The 18,877-nt window shown below is 39.7% G+C and overlaps 1 protein-coding gene across 2 annotated transcripts in view; it reads left to right on the plus strand.

Moving 5' to 3' along the window:
- Positions 1 to 18,877, plus strand: part of LOC149150238 (pectin acetylesterase 12-like) — a 472,224-nt gene that overhangs the window by 174,988 nt on the left and 278,359 nt on the right. For both annotated transcript variants that reach the window (XM_089445272.1, XM_089445271.1), the window contains exon 4: positions 2,678 to 2,751. In XM_089445272.1, coding sequence (XP_089301398.1) covers positions 2,678 to 2,751 — 74 coding nt within the window. The remainder of the gene's footprint in view (positions 1 to 2,677; positions 2,752 to 18,877) is intronic.

The raw sequence follows: 18,877 nt of genomic DNA on the forward strand, positions 1-18,877 counted from the left end.
CTGCGATGCTCCTGCTACCCCTGTGATGCGAGCACTTCGGGGAAAGAAATTTCCTCAAAAACTGACCCTCGTGGCCCAAGGCACTGCGCTGCCTTAGAGGGTTTCGAATTGTTGTCTCTGTAGAGATTCCAACTGCCTCCTTCCTTCTGCGCTAAGCTCTCTGGCTTACGATCTGCGCTCTGATACCATGTGAGAATTCGGAGACCCCAAATCCTACTACAGCAACTGATAATGTTTCTTCTATTTGTTAAGTTAATCAACCAAATTATTTGCAGTTTCCTATCGAAAATATCGAAACATATACACTGCAACCTTCAAAAAATAAATATTGAGGAAGAAATAAAAACACTGGAAGAATAGATGCACACACAATAAAACATCATTACTTTTGGACCAATGTCCCTAGAAAAACCCAACTTGGGAAAACCAGTGCAACAACTGAGGTTTTATTATTATGCAGTAATAAATTTGAGTACAAATCTATGGAAGCTCAAATCTTGCTTTCCATAAAGAGAAAATGATTGACAAAAGTCTAGTGAGAAAAATCTCACTTCCACTAGTGATCCGATATTGACCTTAGCTCAAGATGTGCTGCTCCTTGCTACCTCTGTGTCACCCTACACAGATCTGCGTCACCCAGCTTAGATCAATGCTTTCTCAGTTCGTTGATCAGTTGCTACTCTGGAAACTTATTCTTCTTGCCCTCTGGGCTCCCACTCTAGCTCTTGCCACTAAATCTCGACTTCTCCTCAGCAAAATATGGATCTCCCTCTGAAGCTCTGTGTTGCCTCTCTGCACTGCATTAGCCTCTCTGTGGAGTACATTATCCGTCTGCTATGCACTCACCGCACTGGAAAAAATTCCTTCCAGCCTCACTATCCCTACCCCTCTCTCACTGCTTCGAAACTACTGAATCAACTCCGGCAACACACAGTTGCTACTCTGGAGTTCGATTTCCCAGCAATATCGAATTCCTTGTCTCACAAGTTTATTCTCCAACTCCCATTGAATTTCTTCTTATAATCTCTCATTGAGGCTTCAACGACCAAGATTAAAACATAATCGATGGCTAAGATTAACTAGAAATCATCCTAGTCTTCTTCTAGAAGATTCTCACAATGACTTAATTAATACCCTTTAATTAATCAGTTTTCCTAAGTTTAGACTTAGGTACCATTAAAAAAATATTAATTATTTTAATTAAGTCATCTCTAGGTGGAATTTCCAGAGACGATTTATGGGTTTTGGAGAATATATGTATTCTAGCTTGTCCACAAAGTTTCATGGCTAGAACACATCTGATGCTACAAAAACTAACACAAAAGGTATCGTTAATCAAGCCCTAGCCTGCTTCTTGTTGGCCTCCTTCCCACAACCTACCTTGGAGCCCAGCTTCAAAAGAGTTAAGGGAAAGTTACATCTAGATTAGGCATTTAACTAAAAATAACCAAAATCTCTACATCACACATAGTTCATAGGTTTGCATATCATTTAGGTTAGTCAATCATCTTAAGCAACGAGTGTCCATCCGGTCATTTGGGTCCAATTTACTATAAGCAAGAATTTGTGACTCCATTAAGGCACTGGTATCATACTTTAAAATCTAATCTAATCAATAATCTTGCTCAATTTCAACCAAGTGGCTAGGCCACTCATCCGTGTCTCCCAAACAAGTTGGTTCCCAACTTGTCTTCCTTCGCCTCATTTCATAGGGACTACCCCCCATAGCCTGCTATTGGGAGACAACAAGAACGGAGTGGGCGGGGATCAAAGTGACAACCCCCGCCCTGAGCGTTGTCGCGGTGCCTATACAATCCAGGAGACAACACTTCCAAAGCAAGTAAGCCTATTATCTGAGCCTATATTGTGCATAGGCTTTAGGTATCACTCTTCATCCTATCATTGATCCATTGTTGTCACTTGACCTAGTAGTTGCTCTATAAGACCCTCGTCCTAGGACCCCTACTAGTTTGAGTGGTAACAGGAACTAAATAGACTAATGAGTTGTTCTCTAGAAGTAATTATTCAGAAAGGGGTATTATGAAAAGTTCGATATGTTTGGTTGTATTGTGACTTAGGAATCATTGCCAAGTCATTCCTTATTTACTATGTATCTACGTTGTGGTGTGATATGCATGACTATGTTGTTATGTCTAGGAAACTGCTTCTGTATGAAATTTTAATGTTTATAACTTTGGCCTCTGTTTTTGTTGCGTTCTGATTTTTGTATATGATACTAGATAGTCATGAGAGATACATAGAATATTAAAAAGTATCTTAGCTTCAAGCTTACTTTCGAACAAATTCAAAGGACAATATAAAATGATTGAAATAATGCAAAATCATCTATTTCAATTTGAAAGATAAGAAGCACAATGAAATTTTGTCTCCTAATGTTAATGAAGAGACTTTTGATGCATTGAGTGATGACATTTTCTTAATATAGCCACTATGATTGAGCAACATATTTTATTTCGACTCATCAATATTGATATTGCTTGAGACTAGTTAAATCCTCCAAGGTTATTATAGCATAAAACAGATTCAATATATGTATATAAGAGTATAATTGAGTAGAGTAATTATAAATGTTGAACAAAATCCCACCTGAGGGACAAGCCATTTTATGATTTATCTTCTAAAAACTAATACCTTTTCATATCAATGGATGTTACAGACTTTTATAATTGGAATAGGGTGAATCTTTTGTATTGTGATGGAGCTTCTTTTGCTGGAGATGTGGAAGAAAAGGTGAGTGACGAACGAACACTTAGTTTTCGTGTCTATTCAAACCTAGTTATATTAGCTACATTATTGGCCTCTGCCAATGCATTTTTTGAAATATGTTTGAAATTTAAAGTCCTTAATAAAATCCTTATTATGCCTTGCATATATTTACAGTTTTGGGTTTGCTAATCATCTTTTTTCCTTGGAGAAAAAAATTGTAAATTTCATTCAATAAGAAAGAGAGACAGATATTGTATAAGCTTTCTGCATTTCAAGATCATCCCCTGGAAGGATGTAAAACAAAAAAAATAATCATGGATAAAAGCCTAAAATGAAAAAAAACAGATTCTTGAATTCCTCAAATGATATGTCAATCTGTCATATTTATTCTATTACAATAGAACAGTTTTTTCATAAATAAGGCTTGTTATTCTCCAAGGAGTAACTACCTTAGAGGCACCCTCACAATGGTGTTATGTTGTTGATTTCATGAGTTTTCTTGCTTAAACTCTCTAGGCATGGACAATTCTCTTAGTTTCCCCTTCAAACATATGATTGTGTTAGCTAAGTTGTGGTATATGAGATGCTCCACCCTCACCTATCATACTCGCAGAGGCACTTAGTGATCATACATTTTGATTTTATCATGCTCTATTTGATCTTCTATGCATTGGTTTCTTACTTGGATGTGGTACTATAACTTTTGGGCCATGCAATGAACGTGGTAAACACTAAATGAGATCCGATAGCACTTCATAACATTATAAGTTCTATTATTTGCCTTATCGTACCATGGGGCACATAATTTTCCTTTAGAAGTTTTGTCATCTCTTGCGTCAACTTGTACTACCAGGAAACTAGCGTCTTCCACATCCTAACCATACTTAACACTTTCCACTTTCCCCTAATCACTTCATGCCATCCATAAAAATGGCATTCCCATTCATGTTTGACTTGTCAGAGGTCACCAAGAAAGGTCTAAATGTAGAAAACATGTCATTTAAGCAAAAAAGGCTAGAGGTGGAGAGCCAATAAAGCTAAAAGCCAAAAATGCAAAGCCCTAGCAATGCCACCTCACTACGTGGTCAATGCTCCTAGTCTCATGCTTGTCTCTGAATATCTAAAGAAAAAGAGACTTGTTCAATGAAATGAACACTTAAGAAAAGGACAAAAGAGACAGTAAGAAACAATGTCGAGGAGAGACAACTCAATGCTAAGCTCCTCCTTAAAGGCTTATCTACGGGATTTTCTAGCTAAAGCTACTTGGTCAATGTTACAGGACTTATATATCATTTCATATGACTTTGAGGGTCATCACATGAAGTTTTCCTCTTTCTTTTTTCATAATTTTCATCACATCAACTATCTTATACTTAGGGACTTGGGAAATACAATTTGTCCTAGGACTTGACGCATGTATAAAGGTTAATGTTGTTACCCCATGGTAATAATTAGGCAAATATTAAAACTAACTTTTATTATTAAGAGATTTTTCTTCCGGATCCATCACATAAATGTTAATTTCCGACGCATTTCGAACTAGCCAATGTGGTTCATCATCAGGATGAACAGATGGAAAAAATATGATCCAACAAGGGTATAAAAAGAGGAGGAGTTCATAAGCACCAAAAGATGAGGAATTCATAAGAACCAAAAGATTATGTCAAAGGCCAGAGAAAATAGCTGTTAAGAAAAATAATAAATCTAGTATAAGGGAAAACAACTGGCTCCAATTATAGGACACATGCTCCAAGTGGGAGGATTTGAGAACCCCAAAATCTTCCACCCATCACTTGAGACATGCTCACAAAATAGACATCAAATATAGGGAGTGAATTGGACCGAAGTCCTATCGCTTCCTAAGATGGAAAAAATTCAAAATGAAATAACACAACTAAACTAGGAAATGAAAGGAAATAGAAAGGAATGAAACTGAAATAATTGAAATAAAACATGAAAATGACTAATCTAATGCTCATAATAGAGAGCTTAATCAGTTCTACAATAATCTAATCGAAGAGAAATGAAATATGTTTGGTAAAATCGTCCAACCAATGCAACAAATGAATTTATCATTATCTTGGGTTTTACCTTTGGGTTTGGTTGCTAAGAAAAATAATGAAACATTAAAACTATAGAAGAAATATGTTGAAACTTCATGTGTGGCTCGGATAACTTCTGTAGTGGTATGATGATCATGTATAAGAAAATCGAAGAAGTTCCAAGGTTTCTTTGTGCTACTGCAAGCTTCTTTGATCCACGGATCGATAGGACTAGCATAATGATTCTTTCCATTGTTGTTGTTTGTCAAATTAGCGAACAAGGGAGGCCTTGATGTGGTATTTGTCCATACATTGTTGCTCTTCATGGTGACCGCTACTCACATGCACACACAAATGATGAGACAACTTATAAAAGATCAACAACTACCTTGGATTTAGGCCTTGATTTGCTATAGTTTCGGAGATATGGATGAAGAAAGATAGGCTTTGTGAATGCTCCTGAAATCTTTTTCAGATAGGTTAGCCAGGCATTTTCGTTATAACTTTTGTTTTGGGATGTTTCAAACCATGAAACTTGGAGAATACAGATAGAGTATCTTCATGTACCTGAGACATCTCTTCAAACAGGTAGACAACAACAACATGATATATCAAATGATCCAATCGTCTATGAACCACAAGAGGGTGAACTAGAAGAGCAACAAGAAGATGAAGAAGAGAAGAGGAAGAAGAGGCAGAAACTCCAAATCTAAAGACTCCCTCAATTTATGTGTAATGTTCTACCTAGAGAATTTATAGTGAAATGTCAAAACATGAACTAGCTACAACAAAAGTATGGCATGCACAATATGAAATACACACATGCAGTTAAAAATCAAAACTCCATTAAGCAGAAAAATGGGAGCTAAGCCATTTTATTAAATTTCCATTGAAAATCTGGGTACAAATGAGATGGAATGTGTGCACCCGGGCTTGCTACAACAAGCAAGCAATACCCAAGTGGAAGTAAGTGAATTTCTCCTCTCAAAAGTGGCTAACTTTGGATGTGTGTTCTACCCAAAAATTTATGCAATTGCTGCTGGAGGCAACCTGTGGTTTGGGGCCTCAAAACTCCTCCAAAAATTCTATAAAATTAGAGATAAGCTCCTTGACACTAGACCAACAAAACCCATAAACGTTTTGGGCTAATTCCGACCTCCCAGAATTACCCAAAATTGGTGTGAATTCCTCCATCACTAGTTTTGTGTCCCACCCAATGAGTAGAAACTATTTTACCCTTGATTCAATTTTATTTAATTAGCTTAATGAAGCCCCTAGAAATGTTTTAATGTGCAAAATAACAACCCTATTGGTGGCAAGCCCGCCGATTAGCTCAATAAGTGTGAAATAAGCCTTCCTAATGAGGCCAAAATGATGTAATCATGATGCAAAGGGCTATGGGAGGCCAAGATAAGTCGTTCATGTGCCATGATGAAGAGGAGGGCTCCCAAAATGACGACCAAGGGGGTGGCCCCCTGGTTTCCAAGCAAAAATATTTATGGTGCTCCCAAGTGGCCATGGGGCACAATCAATGGTCTCATTCTCCAACTGGATCAAACATGTCAATGCACCATCAAGAGGGCTAGAATGATGACACATGCCCTCCCATATTTCTTTGGATGAGACAAAAACCTATCCAAACCTTGGATCAACTGCCAAGTGTCGAGCAAATGTGTGGCCAATTAGGCAACATGGTCCAAGTGTAGCATCATCTCTATATGGTTGGGACACAAACAAGTAATGTGTGGTGTTGAAGCCCATGGTGTGAAAATCAATGCTATGTTGTGGTGGAGGCCCATGGCTCTCAACGTTTACCCTACAAGTGTCATTATGACCCTCTACAGGGCTTAGACCCCGTATAGGGAGACCAAGTCCAATTGGAGACACACCTACAATCCTGTATAAGATCCAATGTGTCTTGTCACCTTCTAGTACAACAATTCGTTAGTGCAATTGAGTAAATAAGCTTGCAATCCAGGGGAAAAGGTGGACACTTCATAGTGGCATGCCCTTCCAAATGGGCTTTAGAGTGTACAAGTGTAACCAAGCGCAACAAGAGAGGTTAATAAAGGACCCTATTAGGTAGTTTCAATATCTAAGGGAGAAAAAGGTCCATGTCACATCTTTCAAATGGAAAGTGTCGTGTGAAATGATGGTGGAATGGAGTGGGCAACAAGAAAGGCACCAAACCACATGCCATGGTACAAGGGTAGCTATAATGAGGGAAGCCCACACGTTGTTGTATAGATGTAGGAGGGAGCAATCATGGTACATGTGTTACCTCGACCATTGTTTTTCCATGGTCCAAGTGTAGCAACATCTCTATATGGCTGGGACACAAACAAGTAATGTGTGGTGTTGAAGAAGCCCATGATGTGGAAATCAATGCTACGTTGTGGTGGAGGCCCATGGCTCTCAATGTTTACCCTACAAGTGCCATTATGACCCTCTACAGGGCTTAGACCCCGTATAGGGAGACCAAGTCCAAATGGAAACCCACTTGTAATCCTGTATAAGATCCAATGTGTCTCGTCACCTTCTAGTACAACAATCCATTAGTGCAATTGAGTAAATAAGCTTGCAAGCCAGGGGAAAAAGTGGCCACTTCATAGTGGCATCCCCTTCCAAATGGGCTTTAGAGTGTACAAGTGTAACCAAGCTCAACAAGAGAGGTTAATAAAGGACCCTATTAGGTAGTTCGAACATCTAAGGGAGAAGCAGGTCCATCGCACATCTGTCAAATGGTAGGTGTCATGTGAAATGATGGTGGAAAGGAGTGGGGCAATGAGGAAGGCACCAAACCACATGCCATGGTACAAGAGTAACTATAATGAGGGAAGTCCACACGTGTGTGTATAGATGTAGGAGGGAGAAATCGTGGTACATGTGTTACCTCGAACATTGTTTTTCCACCCTTCTTCATTTGCCTTTTTCCTTTTATTGATTTTTCTTTCTTTTAACTATTCGGGGCTCCAAGGGATAAGAGCATGATGTGTATGATAAAGAAGTGATTACCCCCTTGAGGTTGGGCAAATCATTTCCCACCAGGGCTTGGGACAATCATGAGTTCCTAAATGATGTTGGGGGCACTCATAGGGGCCTAGGAACTAGGGTGATGGCCATAGAGATAGGGGTAGAGCTCATGTCTGGCTTTGCCCACGCGCTATATTTTTATGTCCTGACCATCTTTTGCATTTTGTGGTACATTTGCTATTGTAAGTGGCCAAATTTACACTTTTAATCTTCTTTTTAGCTGCATAACCTTTGGGGTATCATTTTAGGCTCAACTGAAAGTGTGGATAAAGGGAGGGGGAGGCTAACTCCTTGTGGACGCAATGGACAAATGTGGACCCAAATGGGAAAAGTATGAAAAGGGGTAATAATGAGTGGAGGGGAGTAAGATATATGATGTCGGGAAGTGAGATCACACAACTAAAATAAGGGTTTCCCATGTAGTGTCACTCCTAAAGCTAGTAGCCAATAGAGGAGATCCCACAAGACTAGGATACAAGATTAACCACCAAGTTGGGACATGGGAACAAGAGTACAAACCAAGCCCATTATTTCCGTTGAAGCCCTCCACTAATCCATGTCCAAATGTGTCCAAGAAAAGCAAGCGTAAACACCCAATTACATAATGGAAATCCATACCTTCGGGGTTGGAAGGCCCACTTTTAAACATATGATCATAACAGACGAGCGAGGGCACATAATAGCTAGCTTAGGTGGCATAGAATGGTGGCACATCGAGCTATCTGGTGGCTGCAAGGGGTTGTTGCCTATCCGTTGAAGACAAATCCAAGAGAAAAATTCTCCTAGATGGGTCACCCTCTGGTGGTGGGTAACAGTTCCCATGAGTGAAGAAGTACAGGGAGGAGACATTCAGGAATATGAGTCATCAGTGATAATTCACATGAGCCACATATGGCGGAAAGTGGGTCAGATCAGGAGGATGATATGCATATTGTGCATGACTGGCCATTTCTAGAGAGCTAGCTAGTGGCTCATGTTGAGCTCATAATGCAAGGGGATGAGCATGTTGATTTATGTTAGCATCGGATGTGCTCTAAGCTTCAAAATTTGTAGAGAGACTCGGATACATGTATTCTAGAATACCCAGAAATTGTTTTGGGAAATTCCAATTGGAGACAGTTTTATTAAAATAAGTAATTATTTTTAATGGATGCCTAAGTGTAAACTTAGGAAATTAAAACAATTAAAGAGTATTAATAGAACTAGGTGTGAATCTTCTAGAAAAAGACGGAGATGGAGTCAATATGATCTGAGCCATTGATATCAAAACATAAACCTAAAAAAAATATCAAACCTAACCTAACCCCGAATATACAAAGTTAAAGAATAATAATAAAAAATGAAATCGCGATTTGTTGTTGTTTGCTGTTATGCAGGTGAGACAGTGGCAGACAGCTCGAGATTGGAAGAGAGTTGGGCAAAGATGGATGGAGCAGCGAGGGAGGAGCTAAGGGTGATGGATGCGGTTGTATCTTGCAGGTCTGCAGAGCGTGGGCAAGGAGAATGGCAAAGAAACGATGGAGGGAGACGCGGGAAAGGTGAGGGTATGTGCACTGGTCGACGAGAGAAGACGGGAGAAGGGTTAACAACGATGAGGAAAGGTAGAAGCAGGCAGACGGATGACTTGGACGGCGGATGAGGGATGAGCTAGGCTGCAGATAGAGAAGACTGCGATGATGATGAGAATGTGCAACGTTTGCGGGTTTGCGTGGAGAGGTAGCGTGGACGAAGGGCTGCAGGCTTTGCTAGAGGCACTGTGCAGGTGAGGACAGATTTCGAGAGGGATGGAGGGTTCAGAGCAGGCAGCGAGGCTTGATGAGCAAGTTAGAGGACTACGAAGGGGAACAATGGCAGTGAGGAATGAGGGGAGCTGTAGCTGTGGGCTAGGAGAAAGGAAAAATGCAGGGAGCAGCGGTAGATCGAAGGGGAGAATGGAGATGGAGCTCACGTGGAGAGGAATCCGCGAATTTGCAACAGATTTGGAGGAGAAGGGTAACACGATGACAGCACGCAGGCTTGAGAGCAATAAGGGTTGTGGGGTCTTCTTTAAAAAAAAAAAAAATTCAGCAATAAAGAAAAAGCACAGACAACAATGCCAGGCAATCAAAAACAACCTCAAAAACCCAAAGAAAATCTAGAAAAAAAAAATCGAACTTTACATCAATATATGGTTCAGATTTATCAGTGAAACCCCTAAAAAATTTTCGAGATTAAAAAAAAAATTTAAACCCCTGGACTAGAAAAAGTTGAATGATATTCCCGCAATATGATGTTGATGAACCCCAGAGATCAAGATCTTACCCTCCAGGGCCTAGATCTGGACTCTACATTTTTTTTTGTTAAGGTCTATTGCTGCAAGACAACAAGAAACACCCAAACGATATATACAATGATAAAACCTAAAACCCAAAAAAACCCATGTCAAAAAACCAAAATAATTGACAGATCTATGCACAGGAATGACAGATCGATCAGATCTGGGGAGTGCGAGTCCAACTCCGATCCCAGATCTGATAATCTAAGGCTCCCAAAAGCCAGATTCATCAATTTCGCATGTAAAAAAATTATTTTTTTGAATCTTAAAGGAGGTGCTTAGCTCGAAACCCTTTATGCATCACCACCAAAAATATTATGATAAGTCCGGGATCAAATTAAGTTGGGTTCTTCAAAAAACACGAACCGAGAGTTGGTTGGTCCAACTGAAAACTTCCTGAACACCCGAAGATCTAAAAATTAAGATTTTCTTGCAAAACTCAATTCAGCCATCAAAATAGAGCGAGAAAATGATAATAAAATTCAGATAAATAGAGATACCTGCTATTACATTCAAATTTAAATTATCACTTAAACCCCAGCGACTAAGCAAGATACCTATAATCAAATCACTCGTGAGAAGCTATTATCAATGGCTAAAACAAATTTACACATGAAAAACAATACATTTTAGAATACTTCTATGAAGAGTAACACCAGCGAAAATTAACCCCAAAGTCTTTCTTTATTATCGAAATAAAAATTTACACGAGAGCTTTTCGCTTAGCACACGACTCAAAGGTCGGATGCATTGACTGACAAATGACTTCCTATTTAAAGATAAATCCTCCAACGGCTAGTTCGAGTGATCCTCGTCAAAGCAATCTCGACTGTTGATGAGGATCAAAATTTCTTTTAATCTCATCCATCGAAATTTTAAATTTTTGAGGAAATTCGAATTTTTCAATTAAATGCATTTTAATTAATTCAAAAATTTTGAATTAAATTTTTGAATTAATTTCCTCAAGATTTCAACTTTGACTTAACCCTAGGGACCAAAAGCTTAAAATTTAGCAAAATAATCAATTTACCTTAGCCTCGGGACCTTTCAAATTTTGATTTTTAAGGACCTACAAATTTTGCCTTCGGAGAATTTAAATTTACCTAGGACCTATAATTAATTAAATTTATAGCTTAGGATTTTAATCAATTTTTGGCTAGAAAATTTAATTAATTAACCTATGAGGGGATAAATTATTTTTCCAACCCTCAAGACACTTTACATCATGATTTTTATAATCTTTTACATCACAAGGGGAAAAACCCATTTGAAATAGACCCTCACAGACTACCCATTTCTGCGACACAAATATAATCCAGCAGACCAAGTAATTTGTAATAAAATAACCTAACCAAATAGTTAGAATTATTTCCAAATCACTTTTACATAGACTCGATCTAGAAAACTAGGACTCGCCTAAGATCCCAGTGACAAAATCCATTCCGGCTTTGGGGTAATACAGAAGGAAAACGCTGCCGACCATCTGAGAATGGATCGGTGAGAAAAAAAACCTCCCGGAATGTAGATCGTCACCAGAAAAGTAGGTTTACCTAGGCAATTACACACACGACATGGATCTACTGAGATTATTTACAATATGCATTTGCAGAAAGTGTTTACATAACATCTTAGAAGTGAAGCTGATGACGATAGCTGGACGACACGAACACATCGATCAGGCATTATCCCTTTTGAGAAAAAAATGGGTGTACTACTATGGGTGGTTGACACGTAGTGGTCAACATCTAGCTCTACTTGGGGACATGTTGCTACTGTTAGGATATTCCGACACATAGGATATAGTTAAGTTCAACTTGGTCTAGTATAGAGTTAGGTTAGAGTTAGGTAAAGTGTGTTTCTTTACCGTTGTACATTTTGTAACTTACAATCCGACGGTCACGATATGTAGTGATCCGACGGTTCACTCTCACCTCGGTATTACCGACACTTGATCCGTGGCTTGACACCCGATTGGTCCATGAGTTCTATTTAAAGCGCATGGAGGGTCATTGTTCGGGTAATCCGTGCATGAGAGAAGCTTATGTAAATTTTCATTCTTTGATTAATAAATTGTCTGTACCCACGTTGGGACAGGCCGTGGACTGTTTCCCTCCTTGCACTCTGAGGGTTTTAACCACGTCAAAAATACTGGTGTATTGATTTGAGATCTGGTTGTGAGCGGTGTCCTCTTGGTATTCTTTCTGAGGAACTTACCCTGTAAATTCCTACATGGTATCAGAGCTATTTGAGGGCCGCGTCCGTTGGTGATCCAAATCTGAAGCCGGTAGAACTGCATGCGGCTGTCGTTTCCTAGATCTGCTGTTTCTGACTGCTTTCGGGCCGAGAGGACTGCTCTGTTGCGTTCGGAGCATCTGTTTCAGTGAGGAACCCCTTTCGTTTCACGCGAAAAGGTTTCCGGTAGCCCTAGCTGCGTCATTTTTCAGATCGGGAGGTATACAGTGTTTTTTTTGCAGTTTACTGTCATTTTCTCTCTGCTTATTTCGGTTTCGGTTTATTTAGCCTTTTTTTTCCGGATCTATACCTTTCATTTCTGCGTATGCTCTTTGCCCTGCGACTCTGTGCGATCTGGGCAAATCAGAAACAGAAAGAAAGGATTTTTCTCATGCGTATGCTCTTTTCCCTGCACCTTAGTGTGATCTCGGAAAATCAGAAACATTGAGAAAAATATTTAGTTTTTCGGCTAAAAGCTAACTTTGAGGTTTTTTTTTTAAATTTCTAGTTTTTTGGCTAAAGCTAACTTCGAGCCGTAAGGTTCGTTTTTCTTTGGATATTCGTGTTGGGTTTTGTGTTTTGTGTTTTGTAGGGGAAAAGAGTCTTCCTAAGGCAAGCACGCAAATCGAGGCCCCCCTCTCTCTCTCTCTCTCTCTCTCTCAAATATTTTGTATAGATCAATTGGTTCAAAGACCTTTTAAGAGAGTAGAGGTCTTGGGTTCAAGTCTCCATTTTGTGGGGGCGGATTTTTTCATTCCCGCACATTCGCGCACTTTGCCGGCAACGTCAACAATTTTTTTTCAAAAAGCCATAACTTCTTCATCCGGAAGCCTTTTTCAGAGCCGTTTTTTTTAAAACCGCCTATTTTTTCGAGATCTATCCATTGGACCACTTACTTTCAGCATCTTCAGCTTCAGTTGTTTTTCAAAAAATGGAAAGTCCATGCCAAGTCATTCTTGACAGCACTAACTACTTCCAATGGGTAGCCTACATGGGAGATTTACTTAGAAGTAAAGGTCTCTTCAGAATAGCCACAGACCAAGAGAAGAAACCCAAAGATGAAGACAAGGCCGAAAAATGGGAAAATCGACAAGATCAAGCACGTGGTTTGATAGGAATGTCTGTTTCTCCTGATCTTAGATTCCACATTGCAGAAATTGAAACTCCTCATGAAGCATTAGAAAAACTTGCTAAAGTTTTTGGGATTAAAAATGAAATTAGAGCCCATCAACTTGAGAATGAGTTGCTTACTTTGGATCCTAATAATTTTTCTTGCATTGAAGATTTCTTGTCCAAATTCAAGACCCTTAGATATCTCTTGGAAGGTGTTAAAGTTAAGAAAGAAGATGGTAACCTTATTTATTCCATCCTTACTAAGTTGGGACCAGCCTACTCTGTATTTGTTTCCACTTTCCATTCTACCAGGGAAGCTTTCATTTGTCAAGGCAAAGACTACAAGCCCCCTTCCTTTGACTCCTTTTGTGATTCCTTAATAAGAGAACAAGAAAAACTCTTACACCTTGGTCTTCTTAATCTTGGAAACTCTTCCTCGAAAGCGTTAGCCGCCCAGCAGCAACCAAATTCAAAGAATCCTAAGAAGTCTTATCCTCAAAGGAATGGTCCTAAACCAACTCAGCCTCAAGATGAAAGATCATTTCAGCAATATGACAAGACCAATAAAAACAAATGGAAGAAGACTGACAGACATTGTAACTTTTGTAATCGAGATGGCCACTTAGAATCTAAATGCTTTAAGAAGATGGAAGCCTTGGAAGCCGCAATGAAGAAACATAACATCCATCTGGAGCCTACTTCAACTTCAACTTCCGGAACGGCATTTTCTGCATGTCATCGTCAATCATCTCAGTCTGGTTATGCATTAAATGTATCTTCTTCTTCTTCTCATTCTCATGAGTGGCTCATTGATTCTGGAGCCTCTTGTCACATGGCCAAAAACCAAGCCATGTTTTCTTCTTTAAATGATTGTAACACCAAAAATATATATGTTGGTGATGATAGATCTCTTAATGTTGTAGGGACTGGAACTGTTCATCTAGACAATGGTCAGTTCAATGATGTATTATGTGTTCCAAACTTATCCTGCAACCTTCTATCTGTCTATCAGATAACTCATTCAGGTGAAGGTAAAATTGTTGAATTTTCACCTCATGATGTTGTAATCAAGGATCTAAAAGATCCTAAACAGATTCTAGCTACTGGTCTTGCTGATGATTCCAAAAGGTTGTATAAGTTTCACAACTTTGGGTCATCCCATCTTCCCTCAGTATTTGTTGCTCATAATGATGAAGTGAGCAAACTTTGGCATGAGCGGTATGGTCACTTAAACTATCGCTCCCTTCAGCATCTATGTAAAGAAAACATGGTGACAGGTCTTCCTATGGTATCTTGCAAAGATGGTGTTTGTTCCGGATGTGTACTCGGAAAACATCATCGGGACAGTTTTGACAAACGTGCCTCTTGGCACGCCTCAGCCCCTTTACAGCTTGTGCACAGTGATTTATGTGGTCCTCTTCCTGTTGCTTCATTCTCTGGCTGCAAGTACTTCTTAACTTTCATTGATGATTTCTCCAGACGCACTTGGGTATACTTCTTAAAACTCAAGAGCGAAGTATTTACCACCTTTTTGGCCTTCAAAGCATTCGTTGAAAAACAATCTGGACATCAAATTCTTAAGCTAAGAACTGATAATGGTGGAGAATATGTTAAAAATGCATTCATCAACTTTTGCACCGAAAATGGAATTCAAATGCAACATACTGTTCCATACACTCCACAACAAAATGGTGTAGCTGAAAGGAAAAATCGCACCTTAAAGGAAATGGCTAATTGTATGCTGCAATCTAAAGGACTCAGTCTTAGTTTTTGGGCCGAAGCAATTAATTGTGCAAATTATATAATCAATCGCACTCCTACTAAGGTTCTAGAGAATATCACTCCAGAAGAAGCCTGGAGTTCCATTAAACCAGATGTAAGTCACTTTCGTGTGTTTGGAAGTGAAGCATGGGCCCATATTCCAGATGAAAAGCATAAAGCCTTAGAACCTAAGAGTGAGAAATGTACTTTTGTTGGATATTCTGAAGATGTAAAAGGCTATAGACTTATTCCATTTAAGTCCAAAAATGTTATCATTAGAAGAGATGTAAAATTTGATGAAAATAAATCGGCCTGCGAGCCTAGTCCGGCGGATGTGCCACCTCTTCCTATCTCTTCTATCTTTGAAAACATTTCTTCTTCTGATGATGAAAGCGAGGATGATAATCCTTCCCCACCTTCTCAGGATCCTCAACTTCCAAGATGGGTCCGTGCTACTCGGGATGCAGCAGGTGATCTTGCCGGTGATCCTACAGATCAGCGACGTACACGTTCTCAGTTTGAAAGAGCCTCTTCTTTACTGGCTCAAGCTCCAGTAAATCATGATCCTGACACTTTTGCAGAAGCTTCAGGCCATCCACATTGGGAAACAGCTATGAATGAAGAATATCATTCATTGATGACAAATGATACATGGGATCTTGTTCCTCTACCAAAGGGACGCAAACTTGTTAGATGCAAATGGGTTTACAGAACCAAGTATGGACCAGATGGGAAAGTTGATAAACATAAAGCTCGTCTAGTTGCTAAGGGCTTTTCACAGGTTGAAGGCATTGACTACACTGAAACCTTCTCTCCAGTTGCCAAAATGAACTCTATCCGCCTTGTTCTTTCCCTTGCTGCCTCTTTAAAATGGGAAGTCCATCAAATGGATGTTAAATCTGCCTTCTTGCATGGTGACTTGCAGGAAGAAATCTATATGGAACAACCCATTGGCTTCATACAAACAGACTCCAGCCTCGTTTGTCGACTTAAGAAATCCCTTTATGGCCTCAAGCAAGCTCCTCGAGCTTGGTATGCCAAAATGGATAGCTTTCTTTTAGAATCTGGCTTTTCTAGGTGTCATTCTGACAATACTGTCTACACCAAGAAAGTGGGCAACTCTCTCATCATCCTTGTTCTTTATGTTGATGATCTTATTCTTACTGGTAGTGATCCCAACCTTATAAACCATGTGAAGTCCAGCCTTAAAAAGAAATTTGAAATGACAGACTTAGGACACTTACACTATTTTCTCGGTCTTCAAGTCTTGCAATCCCAAGAGGGTATTTTCCTTTCCCAGTCCAAGTATGCTTGTGATATTCTTCGTCATTTTCACATGGAAGACTGTAAGCCAGCCACTTCTCCCTTTCAGTCTGGAGTCAAACTTTCAGTCTCTTGTACTTCTCCTGAAGTTGATGCTACCTTATACCGTCAACTTGTCGGAAAACTCTTGTATTTAACCCATACTCGTCCTGATCTTTCCTTTGCTGTTGGCCTTGTTGCTCGTTTTATGCAAAACCCCCGTGAAAGTCATTGGAAAGCAGCTAAAAGAATACTTCGTTATGTTCGAGGTACAGTACAGTTTGGGATTCATTACAGTGCCAAAGCAGCTCCTCTGTTAGTTGGTTTCACTGATTCTGATTGGGCTGGTGACCTTGATGATCGGAAGTCTACTGCCGGTTATGTCTTCACTCTTGGTTCAGGACCTATTACATGGGCTTGTAAGAAACAGGCTGCCATTTCTCTTTCATCAGCAGAAGCAGAGTATCGTGGTGCCGTGGAAGCTAGTAAGGAAGCCTTGTGGCTTCGTCAGATCCTATCAGAGTTTGGCTTTGAGCAGCAGCATCCAACCACACTTTGGTGTGATAATCAAAGTGCCATTCAGCTATGCAAAGATCCAGTCCAGCATCAGCGCAGCAAACACATTGAACTACACATGCACTTCATCAGAAAGCTCATTCATGACCATGTTCTTGAAGTGCAATATTGTCCAACAGATGATCAGGTTGCAGACATCTTCACAAAGGCTCTCACAGAGGCGAAGTTCACTAAACTTCGATATATGCTTGGAGTTCAGGAAGTTGTCACTAAGGGGGGATAGGCTCTAGTGCCTCCTTTCTTCTCCTATTGTGTCATATTTGTAAATCCTTCAATCCTATCCCAAGTTGTTCTTAAGGGGGGATGTTAGGATATTCCGACACATAGGATATAGTTAAGTTCAACTTGGTCTAGTATAGAGTTAGGTTAGAGTTAGGTAAAGTGTGTTTCTTTACCGTTGTACATTTTGTAACTTACAATCCGACGGTCACGATATGTAGTGATCCGACGGTTCACTCTCACCTCGGTATTACCGACACTTGATCCGTGGCTTGACACCCGATTGGTCCATGAGTTCTATTTAAAGCGCATGGAGGGTCATTGTTCGGGTAATCCGTGCATGAGAGAAGCTTATGTAAATTTTCATTCTTTGATTAATAAATTGTCTGTACCCACGTTGGGACAGGCCGTGGACTGTTTCCCTCCTTGCACTCTGAGGGTTTTAACCACGTCAAAAATACTGGTGTATTGATTTGAGATCTGGTTGTGAGCGGTGTCCTCTTGGTATTCTTTCTGAGGAACTTACCCTGTAAATTCCTACACAATCTGCATTCACACAATACACAATATAACATAAGTAGCGTCCATCCAAAAATCATCATATAACGTTAAGCACAGAAAGGATATAAGCTCTTCATTTATTAACTATCCTAATAACATGAAAAAAACAAAGCTAACTACAAAATGAAATACTGAAATAATAGGGTATAAGTTTAGAAATACAATACAAAGGTGCCCCATGGCATAAGATGTGTTCAATATAGTGCATATTGAGTATTTGCCTTCTTTCAGGCAAACGCTCAGTATGCACTATATTGAACACATCTCATGCCATGGGGCATCTTTGTATTTTATTTCTAACCTTATACCCTGTTATTTCAGTATTTCATTTTGTAATTAGATTTGTGTTTATGTTATTAGGATAGTTAATAAATGAGGAGCTTATATCTTTCCTGTGCTTAATGTTATATGATGATTTTTGGATGGACGCTACTTATGTTATATTGTGTGTTGCGTGGATGCAGATTCTGGATTCTCATTGTTACACAGTAATTTGTCACTGTCTTCCTACCAGTCTTCCTACTGTGTCATGAGTCCAAATCATCCATGCTCATGCTCTCTAACGTTGCCAAATGACCCACTTTGCCAAAGTTTTGCTATCATCGCGACTGTTGTAAAAATAAACGCGCTGATGAGCGCTCCAAAACAGACCGAACGCGCTGCCAGCGCGGAAGTACACGTGATTCCCGCGCTGGTCGAATTTCATGAGACAACATGTCTGTTACTTATATCTGATCGCGCTGATATGACTTTCTTCGTTATTCAGCAACGATGTCAGCGCTCCAGTGCAGTTATGCACCCGCGATGATCCAGTCTGGGCGAGTTTGTTCTAACAGTCGGCCTTCCAGATGACTCCAGACCTGGTTGTTGGCCTTGTAAATGTCGCCCTCCCTTCTCTGGCATGTTTGTTTCGTCATTTGAGCCACCTTCCTTGGAGATAAGCTCATCCTCCCACCATTCATGGAGACGACTCCTCCTATTTAAGCCTCCACCATTG

This window comes from Pinus tabuliformis, chromosome 9 (genome assembly GCF_031772625.1).
Source record: "Pinus tabuliformis cultivar Carrire ecotype Pingquan chromosome 9, CPIR1, whole genome shotgun sequence".
Lineage (NCBI taxonomy): Eukaryota > Viridiplantae > Streptophyta > Pinopsida > Pinales > Pinaceae > Pinus > Pinus tabuliformis.